The sequence below is a fragment of the Mauremys reevesii genome, linkage group 7 (assembly GCF_016161935.1).
Source record: "Mauremys reevesii isolate NIE-2019 linkage group 7, ASM1616193v1, whole genome shotgun sequence".
Taxonomy (NCBI): domain Eukaryota; kingdom Metazoa; phylum Chordata; order Testudines; family Geoemydidae; genus Mauremys; species Mauremys reevesii.
The window spans coordinates 28761143-28784448 of record NC_052629.1 but is presented as its reverse complement, the minus strand read 5'-3'; the positions used below and the strand labels follow the sequence as shown (position 1 = coordinate 28784448).

The 23306-nt window shown below is 37.2% G+C and overlaps 1 protein-coding gene across 7 annotated transcripts in view; it reads right to left on the bottom strand.

Moving 5' to 3' along the window:
- Positions 1 to 23306, bottom strand: part of ADGRA1 (adhesion G protein-coupled receptor A1) — a 463966-nt gene that overhangs the window by 68984 nt on the left and 371676 nt on the right. For 5 of the 7 annotated variants that reach the window (XM_039481827.1, XM_039481825.1, XM_039481824.1 and 2 more), the window contains 4 exons: positions 12892 to 13099; positions 11764 to 11972; positions 1414 to 1541; positions 66 to 189 (listed from right to left, as the gene is read on the bottom strand). In XM_039481827.1, coding sequence (XP_039337761.1) covers positions 66 to 189; positions 1414 to 1541; positions 11764 to 11972; positions 12892 to 13099 — 669 coding nt within the window. Of the gene's footprint in view, positions 1 to 65; positions 190 to 1413; positions 1542 to 10190; positions 10238 to 11763; positions 11973 to 12891; positions 13100 to 14533; positions 14650 to 23306 lie in introns of those variants that run through there. The other 2 variants (XM_039481829.1, XM_039481830.1) reach the window with 2 other exon arrangements.

Genomic DNA, 23306 nt, shown 5'->3' with positions numbered 1-23306 from the left:
CAACATGTATAATTTCAGGGGCTTTTTTCTTTTTAAAATAACAATAAGGTAACAAAGGTACTTACAGCTTGACATATAATTGGGTATTTTATGCGATTGATTCCACCAGCAAAGACAGCAAAAGTAAGAGCAGTATGGAAACAGAAGTTGAGAAGCATGTGCCATCCTTTTCTACTGATTCGGATTGTGCTGTTTAAAATTAATATATTTTTTCAATTCACATCTTGATTGTAAAAATCTTAAAATGCATTCTTATATTTTTGGAAAAAATATATTTGACATATAGATTTCAAACTCTCAGATTCTTGACTACTAGACTACCTGCAGCATAAAGGGTCTGTTTTAAAGCTCATTGAAGTCAATGGGAGATTTAAAAATTTTTTTTACTGACTTCAATGGGCTTTTTAAACAGGTCCAGAATGAAGAGTGATTCATGTATTTAAAAGGCTTTCTGCCAGATGTCAAATATGCAGTAGTCTAACTATGACAACTCTGAAGGATTACATATAAGTTGAAGATCAAAATTCATTACATTAAATACATTCTTAATTAATGTTTATCAGCTTATACAGTAAAATACATTCCTGCTCTTTTAAGTAGCTAATGACTTTTAACTACTGTGTACACACACACACACACACACACTTAAAAATCTCATTCATATAAATGAAATCACAAAATATCTAAAACCAAACAAATTTAAAAGCAAGAAAACACCTTTCTGATAAGATATTTATCAAACCCTTTGTACAATGTTATTCTCTTATTCCAAAACAATTAGTGTATCCAAGAGGCTGCTGTGAAACTGTAAGCTAGCGTCCAGTAGTTTGATATCAAAGGTGGCCTTATATCACAGAGCTTTATATTGCAGTGTCAAATTATAAAGAATACAAGAAATTTTAGGAACAATATAAGACTATCTCTAGACACACATCTGCTTCTTTTTAGGGGAAGCTACAGCTTGGGAACAAGCCCACCATAATGTTTTATGAGTTTATAGTTTTCTAGTCCTTAAATTTTGTTTCTGTGTGAAACCAATATTTGAATGGATAATTTTTCCAAATGGAGTCAAGAAGGACACATTACCATAAATTACTGATTAGAAGAGTTTGTTTTGGTATGTGTTTTCACATGTAGAAAGGTTAATTATGAATGTTTTTGAGGGGAAAGTTCAATTTCCCTTTTCTCTCACAGAGCTTAGTATAAACAAAACAGATTATTTGACTTTGTATACATTTTTACTTATGAAGCACCATTTTCCATTTTTTTTACCACGTTATACTGTAAATTTTAGTATCCAGCAGTAATTAAAACATTTAAGCATTTTATCTTTGTGCAAAGAAAAGACAGAAAAGGACTGCTTCAGTTCTATTCTAACATGAATGTGTGTTTGCTGCTGTATTGAATTCTTACCTGTGATGCACAATGTAAGTGATAATGGACGCAAACAGGCACAATAACATGACTGCAGTACATGCATATACCACAGGGTGCAGGAACTCCCCTGGGTACTGGGGAAAGGAGAGCACTGTCTTCAAATCCTGCCAAGGAAGGAAAATAAAATTAGCTTTTCAAGAGGTGAGAATCTAAGACTTCGCTGCAATACTCCCATCATTCCCAATTAACCCCCTCTAGATTTTCACATGCTGCATTTTGAAACAGGAAAGTAAAATGATGAATTTATCTGCATAAAGTTAATGAATTTACAATTTCATCAAACTGCTCTCCATGATTCTGCATATACTTCTCAGGGGGAAATTAACTTTCTTCCACAGGTAAGTCTGTCCTGATTTAAAAAAAATAATCCAGAAAGAAAAATGTGCAAAATTCCACAGCAAGCAGACATCAGTAATGTCTGTGCTATCTGACAGCATGAACTTTATGCATCTCTTTTACTATGATAGTGAGTACAAAGTATCTATTTACCATGAAGGTCCCTAGATGGCACATATTCTACTTCCAACATACTCGTTTCTTCTTAAGGAAACAGAAATGTGACGAGAGACCCAAGATAGCTAACTGAGAGGATTCATTGTTAAGATACAACAGGAGTCTGATCCTCAGCTGCTGTAAATCAGCATAAATCCATGTGGGCCAATAGATTGGAGTAGAATGTCTTTCCATAAAGGAGTTAAATGCCACCTTTGATGCACAGGTGCATAGCTTCTGTTAATGTCAGTTGAACAGCAGCTGCACAATTACATCTAAGGGCAAAACCTAGGTGCAAGAGTTTTTTTTAGGGATGCTGGAGGTGTTGTCACAGTTATTCATGGAAACAGCATGTCAGTGAGAAGTGAGAATACTGACAAAGGACATTCTTTGGTGGACTCAACCATATCTGATTCCCATACCAACCTGTTGGATGCCCACCCTGGTTACACCTGGCATAAGGTCCCAAATACAAGTGAGACTACTGGAGATAACAGGAGAAGCTACCTCAGCATGTAAAGTGGATTGAAAGGCAAATGTAGCCTTTGTTATAAAGGAGGACGATGAGCCACTCTGGGTATAACTTGGGTATAACTTGAAAAAACAATAGATGTCCCACTAGGACTCACTAAAATGCACATCTGTTTGTGCACCTACATTTTTGCAAGCAACTACTACAATTGTGCATACAAATAATCACCTGAGCTAATGTACATTGCAATTTGCTGAAGTCGGTTTCCAAACACAGTTACATGAACTGTGCTTGCAAATATGCATGACCTCTGGAGCTGTAGTTATAAAAAGTGTAACCTTTTATATTTGTCAGTTAAAGGATGGAAGAAACTCATTAACAAAATGAACATTTCCCAGTACTCTTAATAAAATGAAACCTGTGTGGTAACACTCAGGAAAACTAGAGGGACTGGAAAATTGAAGTCACCTAAAAGGTACAATAAGCACATTTAATTTTTTTTTTACAGTTAAAACAATATGTAGAGACATATGGGAAAAACTGAAATACCTGCCGGTGAATATGGAGATATTTGGGCTAATAAGCACTTAAGGACAAAACATTAAAATTCTGAAAATGTCAAACTACAATGACTTGATGACTCCTCAGCTTAACAGTTAAGAGGGATTTATAATTATTAAGATTCATTAAAAGGAGTTTTTCTTATTTGTTGGTTCTAATTTTTGCCCTCTAAAGACAGTCAACCCACTTGTTGACTTGAGTGAAAGAGAGTAATCAGTGTCCTTTGCTGAGAAAACCAGGACTCTAATGCTGACGACTAAGTAAGTGGAACTTTAATCACACCTTGGCTTGGTTTATACCTAAACCTTAGATCAACCTAGCTACCACATTCAGTACTGTGAAAAATTCACACACAACCCCCCTCCAGAGAGATGCAATTAGCCAACATAAGCCCAAGTGTAAATGCCGCTAGGTCAATAGAAGAATTCCTCCACGGGGGAGGCTTCTACCTTTGGTCTGGCAGTTTTCTGGGTCTAGCGGCCTATCCTTCTGTACTTATTTATAACATAAATCCCATTTATAGTGAACTTGTTCCTTTAAATTAATTCTTAATATTGAAAGAATTTAAAAAAAACCCTGATTGGCTAAGAATTGTGTACACAGTTAGTCTGTGCTAGAACATACTTAATCCTAACTCATTATTCTCCTTCAAAACCATCCTTAAAATTCTCCTTTGCTGTGAGGCCTACAAAATCTTGATCACAGCTAGGCTGTTGGTGTGCCAAGACCATAGATTATCATGTTAACCAATATTGTTTCATTGTTTTCTTGTACTCCCTTGTCTCTCTATATCTGTCGGTTTTCTCTTGGCCTATACTTAGATCATAAGCTCTCTGGGGCAGGAATGTTTTTTTTTTTTGTTCTTTGTTTTGTCTTTTTGTTGACTGGGACTCGTAGTGCTACAATAATAGATCTAATTCAAAATAATAATAAAATAATAACAGCAACAACATCCTATTCTCCAACACATCTGTTTGTATCATTCACCTGCTATGGCTTATCTTTTAGATTGTAAGCTCTTTCAGGCATGGACTATCATTCACTACAAACATACAGTGCCTAGCAAAATGGGACTTGGGTGTTGGACAGACCTCAACTACTAAAATATACAAATAATAAAACTAGAAGTGCTTTGCTGAAAAATATAAAATAGTATCAGCTCTCAGTAATGTAGTCACATTTATGGTATATAAATACCAAAACCATGATTAGAATTTTGTTTTGAGACCCTTTATATTTCCAGAAATGTATATAACAACTACCATACCTGGAATAATAACAGCAATACAATTATTTAAACAAGTAACAAGAGATGAAAGCACCTTTCTGACATTGCTTTAACCTATTATTGAAAAAAAATTATAAAACCTAACAGAGTTGAAAACAGGAATAAAAACCCCCTCAATGTCCTACTTTAAGATATATATAGTATACCAAACGTAAAAGGATTTAACAGACATGGCATCGTTTCATATATTAAAGAGCTAGCCTTCAATCATGTGTAATAGTGTAGATGCAGGATTCTACCAATCCTTTACACTTGAGTGTTTACATGAAAGCAGATAACATATGTCTTGCAGGAATATAGCTATTTTTGCTTCCAGAAGAGTCATGGACAATCAGCCTTTTAAACCTATATCCAAGTTTAATCTTTATCGCTTTTCTGATCTTACACCAGGTCTGCTAAGGAGTGAAATTCTAAATAAAAGTAGCGTAATGTATTATTGCTACTGTAGCATATCCTTTTTTAGAGTTCTGAACACTGAAAACTGATTTCATTACAGATAAATGATAAATGTATCTTGTCTGCACTTTAATGATAATTAAAGCTTATTGATCTGTCAACCGCCCCTGAGTGATCTTCTGGGGAGACAGCATGAGAAGATAAAGTTAATTTTTTCATGCCTTATGCAAAGTAGTATAATTGTACATTATGTTGAAACAAGACTGTTTTGATTTTATTTCCTGGAGCAGATTCAAAGAATGATAATATTAAAAAATGGCAGGAAATATCTAAGGGAAAAATATATATGCGGTCAAACATTTTGACATTCTAAAGGAACCACCATCTAGAATTATACGGCCTGTAAAATGCTGCCGTAATCAGAAATCTCCAGTCACTCCCTCTAATAGTAAAGGTGTCAAGCTCACTTATCACAGGTGTAAATGGCTGCACCATATGGAAGGCAGTAGACAATCAGGCCCATAGAAACTAGAGATGGAAAAGACTTATTACAGCATCTAATTCATCCCACTACAGGATTTTTTTTTTTTATAAGTTTCACCACAAACAGGGTTTTCACCACTTTCCTGTTGGAACCCATATGAAAATAAGTTGTCTAAAGCAGATAAATCCATAAAGATGGCCTAGAGGGTAATATAAAAGTATAAAGAAGTGTTGATAAATTATATAACGATAGTCCAGAGATATCCAAGAGCAAACACTGAGAAAGGAGGGGGAGAAGTTATTTTGCTCTAGAAAACAGGTAGAGGCAACATTGTCTGTGCTTGTTCACAAAAATATATGAGTTATTAAACAAGACGGTGCAGTTTAGAAAGGTAAGTTTTTGTAATCTTGGTATTTATATTGGTAAATTCTGAATTTAGGATTCAAAGTCAGATAAAGTACTACGAATGAAGACAAATGTATAAAAATATAATTGGCTTAAGCTTTTAAAAAAATAAGTGCCTGAAATCATCCTTGTAAGGATGAGATTTTTTTAAACACCTAAGTGACATAGGAACACAAGTGCAATTTTAAGTCTATTGGACTTATGAACTTTTGGAAATCCCACTCCTGATTCCCTCTTAAAAGTAGTCTGATTTTCAACAATGCTGAACACCCAATAGCTCCCTTTGCCTTCCATTTCATACTAGAAAGGCCTATTTTCTCTGAAGAAAAGTCTGATACACCCTAATTACATTATCCTTCTAAATTACATCCCTAAAATAATCCCTTACTCTCAAAAGATTTAGAGGTTCAAATGAGTTTGGAGAAGAATCTCAAGTTCTAGAACTTTAGCTGATTCTTATTTTAACAATCTGAACTTTATTTGTTCACAAAACTGGATCACATGAATAGGCTTCATTAAATTTCTGGCACTTCCTGCTTCCACTCAGGATGAAAATATTGTGAGAGTACCCTCCCTTATAATATTGTGACACTTCTGGCAAATGAAATTCAATGTTGATAAATGCAAAGTAATGCACATTGGAAAACATAACCCCAACTATACATCTAAAACGATGAGGCCTAAATTAGCTGTTACCACTCAAGAAAGAGATCTTGGAATCATTGTGAGTAGTTCTCTGAAAACATCCATTCACTGTGCAGTGGCAGTCAAAGAAGCTAGCAGAATGTTGGGAAACATTAAGAAAGGGATAGATAATAAGACAGAAAATATCATATTGTCTCTATATAAATCCATGGTACGCCCACATCTTGAATATTGTGTGCCGATCTGGTTGCCCCATCTCAAAAAAAGATATACTGGAATTGGAAAAGGTACAGAAAAGGGAAACAAAAATGATTAGGGGTATGGAACAGCTGCCATATGAGGAGAGATTAATAAGACTGGGACTTTTCAGCTAGGAAAAGAGATAACTAAGGGGGGATATGATAGGTCTATAAAATGACGACTGGTGTGGAGAAAGTAAATAATGAAGTGTTATTTACTCCTACTCATAACACAAGAACTAGGAAGAACAGGAGTACCTGTGGCACCTTAGAGACTAACAAATTTATTTCAGAATAAGCTTTTGTGAGCTACAGCTCACTTCTTTGGATGCATAGAATGGAACACAGAAAGGAGATATTTATACATACAGAGAACATGAAAAGGTGGAAGTATGCATACCAACTGGAAGAGTCCAATCAATTGAGATGAGCTATCGTCAGCAGGAGAAAAAAAACCTTTGAAGTGATAATTGAGATGACCCATAGAAGGTGTGTTCCATTCTATGCATCCGAAGAAATGAGCTGTTGCCCACAAAAGCTTATGCTGAAATAAATTGTTAGTCTCTAAGGTGCCACAAGTACTCCTGTTCTTTTTGCGGATACAGACTAACACGGCTGCTACTCTGAAACAAGAACTAGGGGTCACCAACTGAAATTAATAGGCAGCAGGTTCAAAAGAAACAAAAGGAAGTATTTCTTCACACAATGCACAGTCAACCTGTGGAACTCTTTGCCAGAGGATGTGAAGGCCAAGACTATAACAGGATTCAAAAAAGAACAAGGTATGTTCATGGACGATAGGTCCTTAAATGACTATTAGCCTGGGTGGGCTGGGATGCCAAACCATGCTCTGAAGTGTCCCTAGCCATTATTTGCCAGATGCGGGGAATGGGTGACAGGGGCTGGATCATTTGATGATTACCTGTTCTGTTCATTCCCTCGGAAGCACCTGGCATTGGCCACTGTCAGAAGACACGATACGATACTAGGCTAGACAGAGAATTGGTTTGACCCAATATGGCTGTTCTTATGTTCTTCTCATCCTGGTCAGAATCAGAAGAGTCAAAGGATGTGTGGAAAACTCCCCCAGTTTCCCCCAAAAGAGAGTTCAGAGTTGTTCCAAGATTTATGTTGAGCAAAGATTCAGTTTGGTTCTATTGTTGTGAAATTGGCCTGGCCATGCCTAGTTATCAGGTACCAAATAGATGTCCCCGACTACGCCACTCTCCTGACCAAAGGAGAATTACTGACATTCATACAAAGAAAATTAACAATCATTTACATTATTTTTAAAAATTAGAGTGATACACTAAGTCCTGTTTTACGGTGATAAAATATAAGAAATGATAATTTCAGACTTCTCGTTTGGCAAAAATTCATTAAAAAGAAGAAGAAGGAATCCTAACAGCATTCATTAACACATTTTCTCTTCATTTAGAAGCATACTGTTTAGACAAATTGGGGGATTTCACTTCAATTTATTTACTAAATGTGTGGAAATTATTATGGACAAAACCAGTCTGATAGGGACAGGGGCGGCTCTATGTTTTTTACCGCCCGAAGCATGGCAGTCAGGGAGCCTTCGGCAGCATTTCTGTGGGAGGTCTGCCGGTCATGTGGATTTGGCGGTGGTTCTGCGCGTGATTTACCGGTCCCGCGCCTTCAGTGTACCCGCCGCCGAATTGCCACCGAAACCGCGAGACTGGCAGACCTCTCGCAGAAACGCCGTTGAATGCTCCCTGACTGCCGCCCTCACGACGATCGTCACGCTGTCCTCCCCTCCCCCCAGCTTGCCATCCTAGGCACGAGCTTGCTGTGCTGGTGCCTGGAGCGCCCCTGGATAGGGAAAGGAATGGACTGTACACAATTACAATAACATTTATCCCCATTAAATTGTGACTCTGTTCTAAGAAAAAAAGAAATAAAGAAAAACAAAGGAAAATGACAAAGATTTAATCACAGATTTCAGAGTTTCTCATTTTATCTCCTTAAGAGTTACAGTCCTCAGCTATATGCTATGATTGCAGGAAACTATAACTACTCAAAAAAAATAAATGCTGTTCTTGCAGAAATGAAAACATTAATATAACACTCATTTCGTAAGTGATGCACTCATATTTGTCTATACTTATTAAAAACTTCTGCTTGTTACAAAACAAACTTTGGTAATTAGATATACTAAGGCTTTAGAATTTGTTCATTTATAATGCTACAATAAATCAGAACAGTTTGCTTTATATAGGTGCATTTTTATGTGTATCTGAAGATCTAAAAGTGCTCTGCATAGAGTAAATAATAAAGCCTCACATCACCTCAGTGAGAAACTAAGTATTACTATACCCCTTTTATACACAGAAAAACTGAGGAAGGGAGAAGTTAAGAAGTCTTAACCAAACTCATGCAGCAAATCAATGGCTGACACAGGAATAAAACTCAAGGGTACTGTCTCACAGTCTTCAGTTCTAACCACTAGACTACACTTTTCAACAACTGATCAGGGGAAAATAATGCTATGCAAAAATCTTGATGTAACACGCTCCCCCCTTCTAGCCACTTGCCCAAGCAAAAACAGGGTACATTATACCCACTTGTATCTCACTCCCAATTCAAGCACTGAAACTTTCAAATTATATCACTTGAACAACATCATGGAGAGAAAAACAGCTAAACATAAATACCTACATAAACATATTACTCTCAGCTATTAATTATTATGGAGAAAAATCTCAAATTATATTTACTAAACAAAAACAGTATTAAAACAATCTTTCTGAAGAAGTCCTCCACTAAACCTAGATTTTAATACTTTGTGGTCATAGTCAGCAGCAACTCTAGAGAAATAACTCGATGGTCCTCTTATGATATTCCAAAAAGTCTCCCTGTCAAATACATAATAGCTATGATGAATCTGAACATGTGCTGTGCTAGCAGTACAATGCACAGCTGAATTAATTTAGGCATCTACTTCATCTTGTTCCACAGCAGGGTATACATTATCCTGATAGTAATGCAAACCTTCAGGATCACTGTTAACTTTATTGCTGCACTTCAGTTTACATGTATTAGTTCAATTCACTGATATTGGCCCACACCAGAATAGTGCTTTATTAATTTTGATTGTTCTATGTATTTTTGAATTGTACAGCAGGATTTAAAAAAAATATATCCCATACCAGTACATGGCATCCCATTCTACTGAGACACAAATACAATGCTACCTATTTTTAATTTACTGTTAGGGTAAAATACATTAGGTACTCAGGGGATCTGATTAGATGAAGCTATGTATTTTATTATTATAACTTAGTAGATCATTAGAATAATGCTTCACTATTCTGATATGAACAACAAAACACCTAGAAACACCTTAATCTAAATCAAACTCAACAAATCTCTCATTTTATTTCCCCCAAATGCCACATTAACAAATAAGACACTAACATTTACAACTATTAATACACTTAATTATGCTGCTCAAGTTTTCCATTGGTTCTTCCGGAGGATCTTGGAAGACATGTCTGGATAAACATTGCAAAAAAACATTATTTCTTTTCTTAACAGAGATTGAGAAACACAGAACAGGTGCCATATTACATTATTTAGAGCTGTACCAACTACTAAGGCAAAGTAGGATGTGAAAAATTTTATTTTGATGATGCTTTGCCCAGATCAAAAAGGAGATCCATATATAGGGAAAGAAAAGATGGAGTAATGAAACAAACAAAAAAACTAAATCAAAGTAACAAACATAAAAAGTCCTAGAAAACTCACCATGTTACATTTTACCAGATGATATAAGCATGGAATAAATTTGATACAAATGTCTAAAATAAAGATAAAATGAGTCAATCTTTAAATTAGTATATGATTTTTGTAAACAAAACAAGCAAATGAGTTACTTGTGAGTAAATGATTAGTAGCCACTTAATAACTAAGAAAACTTTAAGTATGGTAACTTGAACTGAAACAGTTCTAGAGAGAGACAGCCATTTTGGGTGTGGTACCTGCAAAGTCAACAGGTGTTTTCTTTAAAATATTTAGAAAAACCTCTTCAGAACAAAATTATGTTTCCTATTTGGGAAAAAAACCATAAATGTCCAGAAAAAATAAGTCCATATGAGCTATAAAAAGATAAGACATGTTTGACATCATCTCATCTTCAGCAACAGGATGCTAAATTCTGAGCCATTCAGGTATGTGTGAAAATATGATCAAATAACTCTGAGGGAAATCAGTTCTTATAAAGTAGACAATAATTCCGCATTTAACTACTCATTGTCACAGCTTCGTGCAATGATTGGCTGACATCTATGCTCCATCTGACAGCAGCAGATTGGTATTCTCTGCACACGTCTTCTCAATTCCTGTCGTCTATGTTTGCTGTCCTTTACAAATACACACAATGCATTATTTACTCAACTATAAACCTTTCAAAAACATTCATAAGCAGTACCAACCATGTACAAATGCACCAGCATTTAGGAAAAATTCAATATTAGGCATATACAAGTGACTAATCTATTTACAATCAGCTCACAATGACCCTTTTAAATGATGTAAAAGATTGTCAACGTGTTCTTCAATCAACAACTTTACATTTTTTCATTTGCTTTTCTTTTTCTCAGCCATTTATTATTGCATACGTGTGCCTTTTGTTTTCATTAAGGTAACTTTCTGTTAAGCGTGGTAGTTAAATAACTGCAGTGTGAACTGCAAGTGTGACTGAGAACAGATCAAAGCAGCCTGATGTGTTAGTATTGCACAGAAATATTTTTCTTCATGAACAGCAATTTAGCAAAAAGAATATTATCATCAGTATACAAACTAAAGCTCCCAGAACACCGGCAAGGACAAAAAAGTGCTTGTTTAAAAGAGCAACAGATTTTATTCACTTCCATTTATTAAATGATTCAACATTGCGGTATGCCTGCAACTAATTAGTATGATCAACACAGTGTGAGGCAGGAACAAAAGCAGATGAGCTTTCTGAGATATATTGATGTAAAAGCACACATGAGTATACAGTTAAAAAACCTTCTCCTGTAATTTATAACATTCACATACTGATCATTCCTTGATGGAACTTTCATCTGACAAGATTGACTTAAATGTCATTTACGATTGGGCCTCTCTCTAGATATTAGGCTGAGATGACCACCAGGCTTATTCACTTATTAGCAGTTAAATAATTTACTTTTCTTTAAGATTGTATTGTATAAAACATAATGAGAAATGAAACCTCAGTTACAGGCAAGCAAGGATGGTTTATGTACATATAAGAGGAATACATCTGTGTATATATAGATATATATTTATAGATATACTTGCTAAGTCATATACTCACCATTAGCACTGCAAAGTTACTGAAGTGTGTACTCTGAATGATGGTAATATTGCCTGCAGAGCTAATTATGTGGCACCCTTCTCCACACCAGCCTCCATGTCCATCCAGAAAGTCAAAATCCCAAAAGGCTGCAATGGGGTCTATACCCCTTGCAAAGTGTCTCAAACCTATAGTAAGAGGGGTGGTGAGGTTTCCAAAACTGCATCCATCTGCAAAAGCAACAAACTGAATCAGAGAAATAGAGTGGAAAATCCTTTACTGCTGAATGCTGTATATTCACAGATTCAAAAATGTACTGAACTATGGAAAACCAAGCAATAGCCACATATTCCTTTCTGTATGAATTAAAACAAATACAGAAAAGTTTACTACAATTTAAATGAATCTGAATGACTATTTCAGCCTGTTGAGGTGTCTGATTGATCTGATTATCATTAATAAAGCTGGATTTGTTGTGTAAGTCTTAAATTAAGACACGTTATACTATATACTCATGTAACAAAAAAAGAGCAGTCTCTTAGTATGATTAATAGCTAAGCAGTTTTGCACTTTTAAAGTTACATTAAAATGCTGTTTTAAAAGCAAATGTGAATAATATTCAGAATAAAATAAAACTATTAAAATTGCCTGGATGACTAATTAACATCATTAGTCACAGTTCTGTAAGATTAATCACATTGAGACAAAAGCCTCTAACAACACCTATTTTAGGTCCTTCATATCAAAAAGTATGCTGGTGAAGATTAAGATACATGCAACAGGGCATTAACACCCCCCCATCTTAATATTTATCTGAATCCAGAGTGGTGGTATTGCTTTTTTCCTTGTATAGATTAAAACAAGGTTCTTTTCTATTTCGCCTTGGTTTGAGATATAAGCTTCTGTCACAACAACATAAAGAAATTGTGAAACCTAATTTGCATTCTGTTCCTACAATAACTACACTTCTCTTATGGACAAATTAATTTGAATAAAATCATACATATATGAATAAATCCAAACACTTGTGTTAAAGAAACAGGCAGACCCCAGTCCTCAGCATACTGTACACTCTGCTGCTCCATTCTCTACATAATCAAGTATACCGTAGCTTTCAGATTAAAAGAAATAATGAATAACACTCCTCACCTATTTTAGCAAAGACAGCTGGTGTGGTAACCGTCCTACGTTTCCCGTCATCTGCAAGATTTGATGAGTTTCCCGTGCTAGGAAAGAGTTTTCCATTCCGAAAGACAATAAACTGTAGCTTGCAAGTGGAGTTATCAACAGATTGCAAGGCTGAAGACTGAGAGAAGACAGACTGTGGCAAATGAACTGAAGCTACTGCTACAGCATTCTGTACAATGAGAGGAAAAAAGAAAAATTTAAAATGCAAATCACAACAGGGTTGCTTTCAGTATGTTTTAAACTCCTGTACAAGAAATGTATGCTGCCTCCCTTTTCCAACAGAGTAGAAGCAACCAAACAAGCAGGAGCTGTAACCATGGGAATAGGATTGGTACAGCGCATATTAAAAGGAAAAACGTTTTGATTGAATGTGTGAGCCTATATGGTCAAGCTCCCTGCTGCAGAGGTGCAAATGGTTCTTACCATGCCTGCTAGAGGGTCCATCAACACTGCAGATCTGATTTAAAGAGACAACCTCTACCAGGTTTTCTCCTTCACTTAAAACAGAAACAGACAATTTACATGATTTTTTTTCTCTGAAAGGGTACTTAAAGAGTACTGGTATAATTTTATTAATACAAAAATTACATCAGTGGAGAATTCTAAAAAAGAATGCAGTGTAGTAAATATATTTTATGGGTAGTATTTCATTCTTGCTTCACATAAAGAAAATTATTCATCCAACTCCATGTTTTAGTAAATCTAGCATTATAAATATATCAAAGTACCAATGTAACAGAAGAAAGCAATGTTATTATGAAGTGAATACAAAGACTGTCAGATCACGATAATGGCTTTGACTTGTGAATGTGTTAAACACCATTATGTGAGTAGAGACTTCACTTACAAAATGAATATAAACACACCAAAATGAATGTTATGCTGATTTTTCTCATCATTCATTCCTCTTTCTCCTGCACAAGAGGGAACCTTATCAGTAAGTACTAAGATAAGTACAAGAAAAAACAAAAGGGGAGCAGAGGGTAAATAAACAGGACAAGAGATTGGCCTGAGTCTATTTATGTGAAGAGTCTATTTATTTAAAAACAAACAAATTGAAAAATGTTCCGAGTAATTTACATTCCCCCAAAGGCAAAGTACAGCTTCTGTGCACACAATTTGCATAGATTATCACACAATTTACGTATAGCACATGTGCAGTACCTCTTCGAAAATTAAAAAAGAATCATCTTCCCAATCATACAGACAAACATGACATTAATATATTTATATGTGCTGGGAAGGATACATGTGTGATAGATACATAATGCTACTCAGGTGAGTGAGCTGAAAGGCTACAATCATGTAACAGAGTTCTTGTGACATCATAGGTATGAGAGCAAAGATTGAGTGGCTTGTGATGTCATCACAACTTTTAGATGAGTGGGTATAGGCTTACTCACAATTCTCCTCTGTTGCAGTGCACATTCTGGAAGCGTATCAAGATTTTAACATGACAAAAGTGCTTAAAAATTACATAAAAGTCCTTCTGGACTGGATGGCATTTTCTTATCTGGAAAATGTCATTTGTTAAATAAAGACATATTGGAAAAACAGAACAAAAAACAACAGGAGAAAATCTTTTAGATATTTTTAATCTCACCATTAGATTTTAAAACAGCTGAGGAAGTAGCCATTGTTAGGATGCTGGAATTGTGACATTAGCAGTAACTCAGTTAATCATCATGCACTCAACTTCAGATAATTTTTATATTTCAGTCCCATTGATTATAACGCTGTAAAATTTCTCACTGGTTATTCCCTCATACTTTTAAAAAAAGTCATATTTCACTGTTATGATGTCATACAGTAGCTGTGAAAATATGAATCTCTGATGACATCACCTTAGTCACAAAACTGTTTTCAACAACTAGAAGTAAGGATTTTTACTAGGTCCATTCATCAAATTTCAGCAAGTACCTATGGAGGACTTCTCTAGGGTTGCATATGAGCGTGAGCGAGGTTATAATTTATTTATATTGTTCTTTTATTATTATTACTGTGGGCTGGAAGCAAGAAAAGCACTAAATTACACAAATTATTTAGTACATAAAAAGGAGCAAGCTAGCAGCTCTTGAATAAGATTATGATAATGAGACTGACGCCTAAAAGCATTGGGATAAATAATGATGTACATAGCTTGACAAAAGCAGCCGTGAATAAGCTGGATGAACACAAGGGGCTTTTATAGAGTATTGACTGAGCTAGAAAACTATTAAGCCAGTGTGATTCTCAAGCTCTTCCATACTGTGACTCCATGTTACAGAGGGGAAAAGAAGTTATGGATCCCCCTTTCCCAACGAGGTGTAAAGGAAAGTGGCAATAATGCCCTGGAGCTTGCTCAGAATCCCAATATTGAGAAGCCATGATCTAAGCCAATCAGACTTGGAATGCTGTCCATGTATTGCAAATGATTTGTGGAAATACCTACACTTGGCTGAGGAAGTCTGATGTACGTAACACTACAGAATGGTGAGTCAATCAGATAATAAACGAACAGACTAATTACATTGTTGTACACAGCATAATTGTAGCAGTGTTGGCCTCAGGATATTAGAAAGGGTGGGTGAGGTAATATCTTTTATTGGCCCAGGGCCGGCTCCAGGCACCAGCTGACCAAGCACATGCTTGGGGCGGCACCTTGTAAGGGGCGGCCAATCTTGGGATGGCAGGGCGGCGCTTGGAGGTTTTTTTTGTTTGTTTCCATGGGGCAGCACTCAGGGTTTTTTTTTGGTTTGGCGGGGCGGGGCAGCACTCAGGTTTTATTTTTTTTGGCAGGGCAGCGCTTGGTTTTTTTCTTTTTGTCGTTTCAGTGGGGCGGCACTCAGGGGGGTTGTTTTTGTTTTGGCGGGGTGGTGCTCATTTTTGGGGGGGGCAGGGCGGCTCTCCTTTTTTTTTTGTTTCGGCGGGGCAGCGCTCGGGGGGGTTGTTATGGTGGGGCGGTGCCCTTTTTTTTTTTTTTTTTTGCTTCGGGCGGCAAAAAAGTTAGAGCTGGCCCTGTATAGGACCAACCTCTGTTGGTGAGAGACACACACACACCTTGTCTCTGTAGGATTAATTACAGACAAATGAAATTTTGTCTTCATTAGTAGAGCTGAGAAAATAATCTGTAACAAGACACTTCATTGCTGAATTTTGTCTCTTTTTCTTTATAAAAAATGCCCACAAACAGATGGCAATTTTCAAAAATATAGCTATTATTTTGAAATTATCTACCAAAAAATCTCTGAATAATTCTTGATCTGTACTTCATTCATGAGCATTTCATTTTGAGCATTTAATATTTCAAAAAAAAGTTGTTTTGAGTGGATATACAGGGCATGTGCGTTTGGTTTTGTTGGGTTTTTTTTCCCTCCCTGATTGGAGATGTGTAAATCTAAAGAGCAAATACTCATGATTATGCATTCAAAATTTGCTTTCCATGGATATTCTGCAATGATAGATTAAAACTGGCTGTTTCAGCACACATTCCTGCCAATAAACTCATCTGCTAGAATATTCATGGAACACACACACACACATTGTGAGTGCCTACACATTCACATTGCTGTTTAAAAATATGAACAAATATTTGTGAACAATTTTTACATCTTAGCCAAGTGAGAAATTTTTTTTCAACAGCATTACTCATATGGGGAAGGTGTACTGTACATTAGAACGCTCTCTCTTCTGTAACAGAGAAGGCAGCAGAGTCTCATGGATAAAGCACTGGCCTAGTTGGAAGACTTGGCCTCTGTCCTTGGCTCTGACGTTAACCTTCTGTGTTAGTGCAGGCAAGTTATGTCACCTCTCTCCCTTAGTTTCCCCACTTGCAAAATGCAATAATGATATTCACTTCCTTTATAAGACATTTTGAGAGCTACATAGGGTGACCAGATGTCCCAATTTTAAGGGATAGTCTTGATTTTGGGGTCTTTTTCTTATATAGGCTCCTATTACCCTCCATCCCGTCATGATTTTTCACATTTGCTATCTGGTCACCCTAGAGCTACAGCTAAAAAGCATTATAGAAAAACAGTTTTAGTATTACTTATAATATTAATATTACATCTGGGGAGACTTATGACTGAATGAATCAAGTGCCAATTGCTGTACTATATGTAAAAATTGTTGTTATGGTTTAAATGAAGACATTTCCCGTTACAAATTTTATTTAATTACTATAGTATGAAACTGAATATATATGACACTTTACAAAATTCAACTAACGGTATTTATTATGAGAAGGAGCTCCACCGTTATGACAATTATAACACTGCCCTAAAAATGCCATCTGGTGTCTAGCAAGGGAACTGCAGCTTCACAATGATGTTCAGATTCAGCAATGACACCTGGCATTTGCTCAGCGAAAGGCAGGAAAAGCTGCCAGCTTGTGCAGTTTATTTAACCATTAGGATTTACACACTCGGTGGGGTTTTGCAAAATAATTATGTAGGTAATCCAGTCATGACAGCAGGGCTGTTTGCATTCCATTTCTCACGACTGTATTTAGACTAGACACACCCTTCAAAAGGGGAAATACTAGAGCGATTGGAACTAGTTCAACACAATGTTTTTCCAATGGAAACACTGATTGGTTGAAATCAAAATGTTCCATGGGAATGTGTCAACTTCGATGAAATTCTGATGGAACCGTGCCTGCCAGGAATGTTACAAAACCCACTTGGTTTCTTGCCAGCTCACCTACCTGGCTCCTCAGCAGACCACCAGAGGAGCTGAAAGCCTGCAAGCCCTGGCTCATGGCTTTTTGAAATCCAGAGTTCCTAGAGTTCCTGGCTCTTGCACAGCCTGCCAGGTAGACCCGTCCTGGAGCCAAGGCTCCCAGCCTCCTCATCAGCCTAGAAGCCCGTGAGCCCCAGCTTCCTGAGCTGCTTGGCTCCTTCATTGGCATGCTGCAACATTAGATAAGGATGAAACAAAATGCCATTTTGACATTTTCTAAACAAAATTTCAGAATTCCCATTTTGTGGAAAATTTTGACATTTCAATTTTGTTTTACTTAAGAATTTTATTTTGGAATTTCCCACAGAATAGGAATTCCAGTTACCACCCAACTCCAGAAACTCTAAAAGGGACATAGAAATCCAAGAGAACAATACTGAAATTAACAAGTTTGTCTGCAGTGTTGTTGTAGCCGTCTTGGTCCCAGGATGTTAGAGAGACAAGGTAGGCGAGGTAATGTCTTTTATTGGAGCGACTTCTGTTGGTGAAAGAACCAAGCTTTTGAACTAAACAGAGTTCTTCTTCAGACATCACCCACCTTGCCTATCAAAAAGTTTAAAATTTCTCATACCATAAAAAGTGAATGATCCTCAAAATGTTGAGTTATTGAATCTTGACTTTTTTGTAGCTCATGCATGTGTGACTCTTATTAAAAATATTTAAGGGAAAAAGTGAAAGATTTAAAGTGAATTTCTTCCCCCAGGCAATTTTACTATGGCCTGGAGCACACTTCCTCATAATTGATGCTAACATTCACAAGGAGTTTTTAAGTGTTTAGAGAACACATTGCTTAAGGTGCCTTTGTGATATAGTAACCCTCTTCCTGGTTGCCCTCTACTTTCATGACCTTTACTTCTTTAAAGAGGCCTGCTCCTGTCTTCAGCATTCGTTGCTGATTGTCCTGCTCTAGCTAAACGGAATTGGTACATTGTAAGGAAACTAAGCACCAATTATCAGAGGTTTGTTATTAACATATTTTACTGCTTGCCCTGTGCTGGAGTGACCATCCATTGGATGATCTGGTATACAAACTCTTCTTCTAGTGCTGCTTTTGCTGTTACCATTACTATATTGTGCTGCAAGAATATGAGGGTCTTTTTCCATTGTAGCTGGAGTGCTCCATCAGCTGTAGTGAGTCATGACACAACAGAAACCCTTCCCTCTGGCTGCATACATCTTGTAAGGAGTGCACTGAATGAGGCCAGGACTGTCACACACTATTTTTCAAATATTACAATAGAATATTATAAAATATTTTCTGCAACCAAGGTAATTGCAGCTTGTATGGTGAGGAGTGATTGAGGCAGAAACCTGCAAGAGCCATTGTCTTCTTCATTATGCATCTTGTATATAAATGGATTTCATGGAGCCCTGTTTGTGCTGTAAACACAGAGTAGTACACAGATCTACAAGACGACAAACACATATCTAAGAATGTATTTTATGATATTATATTACACTGCTTAAGAAACAGCATATGCTCATATAGTTAGAAATTGTGTGACAGATAATTCAAACACACAAAAGGAAAGATATAAGGCTGCCCATGCAACCTTAACTTTTGCATTTCCTGATTTTTAAGTGCTTCAACTTTGCTTGATTTAAATTCTTCTTCAACTAATTGGGAATCCACCACATCCCTAGATGAGCTGTTCCAATTGTTAATTTCCCTAACTTAAAAATTTGCACCTGAATAGGAGGTCAGAAGAAAACAATTTCTGGCAAAAATGAAACAAATATAGCCACCTCAATCCCACAATCTGAAAAAGAAGTTGGCAAAGAAATACAGAAAGTAGGTGCAGTGCTTCCAAACATTAAAGAATTTGATGATTGTCTAATGGATTGGGATGCATTAAGGATATAATACATCATACTGATACAGATCTGAGTGTGCCACCAGAAATACATGTACCACATAAAGTTGCATTAGCAGTAAGAGAGCAAGTAAAAACTGAACTTGGCTGGATGGTAATATCAGGTGTTACTGAACAAATACAGACACCAACTGACTGAGCTAGTTGCATGGTCCCCACAATAAAATCAAACAGAGGATTTATAAACAAATAGAGAATATCCAAAAGATGAAAACAAGGACCTAAAACGAGACTTCTACTCCATTAAAATTGCCGAGGAGGGCCTATAAAGACTTCAAAACAAAAGAGTATTTTCAGTTTGGGATGCATGCCAAGGGTTTAGGCAGACTGACTTGATACAAAAAGTGCAAAACTCTGCACTTTCAATTCCCCTTGTCGGCAGATATTTGTTGAAACAACTTCCCTTTGGGATTGTCTCAGCACATGAGACAGACTGAGGTATCAGATCCCCGATCCTTGTGGTTCTAGAGTGGGCAGAAGTAAATGTTGAGTTGCTGATTTGAGGCAAAAATAATTAACAATTAATGAGAGCCTTTGTAATATTCTTCAATGTGCCAATTAAAAAAGGGAAGGAGGAGGATCTGGGGAACTACAGGCCAGTCAGTCTCACCTTAGTCCCTAGAAAAATCATGGAGCAGGTCCTCAAGGAATCAATTCTGATGCATTTAGAGGAGAGGAAAGTGATCAGGAACAGTCATGCCTGACTAACCTAATTGCCTTCTATGATGAGATAACTGTCTCTGTGGATGAGGAGAAAGCAGTGGACATGTTATTCCTTGACTTTAGCAAAGCTTTTGATACCGTCTCCCACAAGTTAAAGAAGTATGGGCTGGACGAATGGACTATAAGGTGGATAGAAAGCTGGTTACATCGTCGGGCTCAACGGGTAGTGATCAATGGCTCCATGTGTAGTTGGCAGCTAGTATCAAGCGGAGTGCCCCAAGGGTCAGTCCTGGGGCCGGTTTTGTTCAATATCTTCATTAATGATCTGGAGGATAGTGGGGACTGCACCCTCAGCAAGTTTGCAGATGATACTAAACTGGGAGGAGTGGTAGATATGCTGGAGGGTAGGGATGGGAACTAGACAAATTAGAGGATTGGGCCAAAAGAAATCTGATGAGGTTCAACAAGGACAAGTGCAAAGTCCTGCACTTAGGACGGAAGAATCCCATGCACTGCTACAGACCAGGGACCGAATGGCTAGGAAGCAGTTCTGCAGAAAAGGACCTAGGGGTTACAGTGAATGCAAAGCTGGATATGAGTCAACAGTGTGCCCTTGTTGCCAAGAAGGCTAACAGCATTTTGGGCTGTATAACTAGAGGCATTGCCAGCAGATCGAGGGACATGATCATTCCCCTCTATTCGGTATTGGTGAAGCCTCATCTGGAGTACTGTGTCCAAAAATGATTAGAGGGCTGGAGCACATGATTTATGAGGAGAGGCTGAGGGAACTGGGATTGTTTAGTCTGCAGAAGAGAAGAATGAGGGGGGGATCTGATAGCTGCTTTCAACTACCTGAAAGGGGGTTCCAAAGAGGATGGATCTAGACTGTTGTCAGTGGTACCAGATGACAGAACAAGGAGTAATGGTCTCAAGTTGCAGTGGGGGAGGTTTAGGTTGGATATTAGGAAAAACTTTTTCACTAGGAGGGTGGTGAAGCACTGGAATGGGTTACCCGGGGGAGGTGGTGGAATCTCCTTCCTTAGAGGTTTTTAAGGTCAGGCTTGACAAAGCCCTGGCTGGGATGATTTAGTTGGGGATTGGTCCTGCTTTGAGCAGGGCATTGGACTAGATGACCTCCTGAGGTTCCTTCCAACCCTGATATTCTATGATTCTATGATCTTTAAGTCAAACAGAAGCAAATGACAATTTGAATAGAATGTAGTTAGTTATAAGCTTGGTGACAAAGTTTGACAGGACCTAAGAAAAGTAGAGCTAATTGTACAAATAGAAAGACCCCCATGTGAGGAAACTTTACAGAGTCATAGCCAAGAAAATTAGTCATAGTCAAATCCTCCACTTAGAATGCTGCTTGAACACAAGAGCAGAATGGTACAGGAATGATTGGCAATAAAATAAAGCTTAATTTTTTGTCAATTAAATGAGAAATATAAAATGACCTAACCTTACAACTGGTTGGGCAGTGAGAAAAAACTAGGTACCTCCAAGAATAAATATTTATTGAGACGACAGAGATGTAATTGTTGTATGACAGGATTATTGTGCACTATGGACATTATGTAACAATACTGCATAGCATGAGTTTGGAAATACTAAGCATAAATGCACATCCACCTATGTACTGAGAAATGTAAGATTAGAGTCCAAGAAGTCCCATTCTGGCCAGATATGCCATAGGGTATAGTGAAAGTGTGGAATCTACAGTAAATAAATACAGGAGATGCTATGCAAAATAACCCAACAACCCTGAAACCACATGAGAGTCCAGATCTCTTTTGTTTCAGTGCTGGTGCAAATGTACTTGAATTTAATAATAAATAATAATATATATATATATACACAATACACCAAGTAGCAATGTAAACCGTATTTCCTTCCATGAGATTCTAGAGAAGTTGCTAACAAAGAATGGCTCATTTCTCTTCGGTATATTACCTCAAACACACCAAGTCACATCCTTTTTATGCAGTCAAACATGTTAGCAGAAAAGTCAGTATGAACAGCAAAGAACTTTATTTAATTGTTCCTTTGTTTGGCTAGCTATCTAACAGTAAGACAGTCTAAACACTAGCTCAGTTCTGAAGCCCAGATAATTGTCATTTATTTTAAAATAAACCTGAAAATTCATCAGAATAAATGCACACAATCTTTCCAGAAGTGTAGGATTAGGAACCCCAGAACTGTGGTTTGTTTGGGAGTTTGCCTCCTTTTATTCATTATTAAAGGTGAGTATGTGTGCAATCCCATGTGCCTGTCCTAAGAGGGGATGTTGCAAAAGAGAAGGGGGGCAGTTGGGGAAGCTGAGAGGCCTTGCGCACTGCAGGAAAGGGGAGATCTGTCAATCGGGGTAAAGAGGTATCCAAAATGAAATATTTTTAAAATTTGAAATCTGGTTCTGTAACGGGAAAGGGCTGTAGTTTGGATTATTTCTTGTGCTCTCAAAACTAGTTTACCCATCCCAAATTGTAAGTCCAGCATAGCCTCATTGTGCTTGTCACAATGCAGTGGCCTGCTTACTGAGTGGAGTTTCACACTGAGAATGCATGTCACTGGTATTCCGGAGCTGTGCTGCCTGCTTATGAGTTTCAAAGTGGAATTGAAGGTGCTGTTTTTGACCTTTTAAAGGTTTGAGACATAGTTACCCGAGATGACATAATATCCCCATTATCGTTTGCCTCTGCAGAGAGCAGCAGAAATGCTCTCGCTGGAGCTCCCTTTCCATAATGGAAGGTAGCAGCTAGCAGTGTGTGCTCCAGAAAGCTCCAATCAGATCTAGAATCTGTTCCCCCCTTGGCCCCTTGCAGTCTGTATTTGTTAAACTCTGGGAATGATACATTTTTCCCCAAACATGTTGGGTGAAGGCTGCCTGAGGTGTGGAGATGTATTTCTATTTTATAGGAAATGTTATTTGCCATCTAAGGCATGTTGGAAGTGAAGATTTTATGGTGGAATGAGGAGACTATTTATTATTATGATATTGATGGGACTGTAACGTTAATTGTTACAAGGGCACTCAGAGGATAGGATGGGCATCTGTTGAATTCTTGGATTTTTTTTTATAAATCAAAATAAAGAAACAGACAAGTAAAGAAATATCAT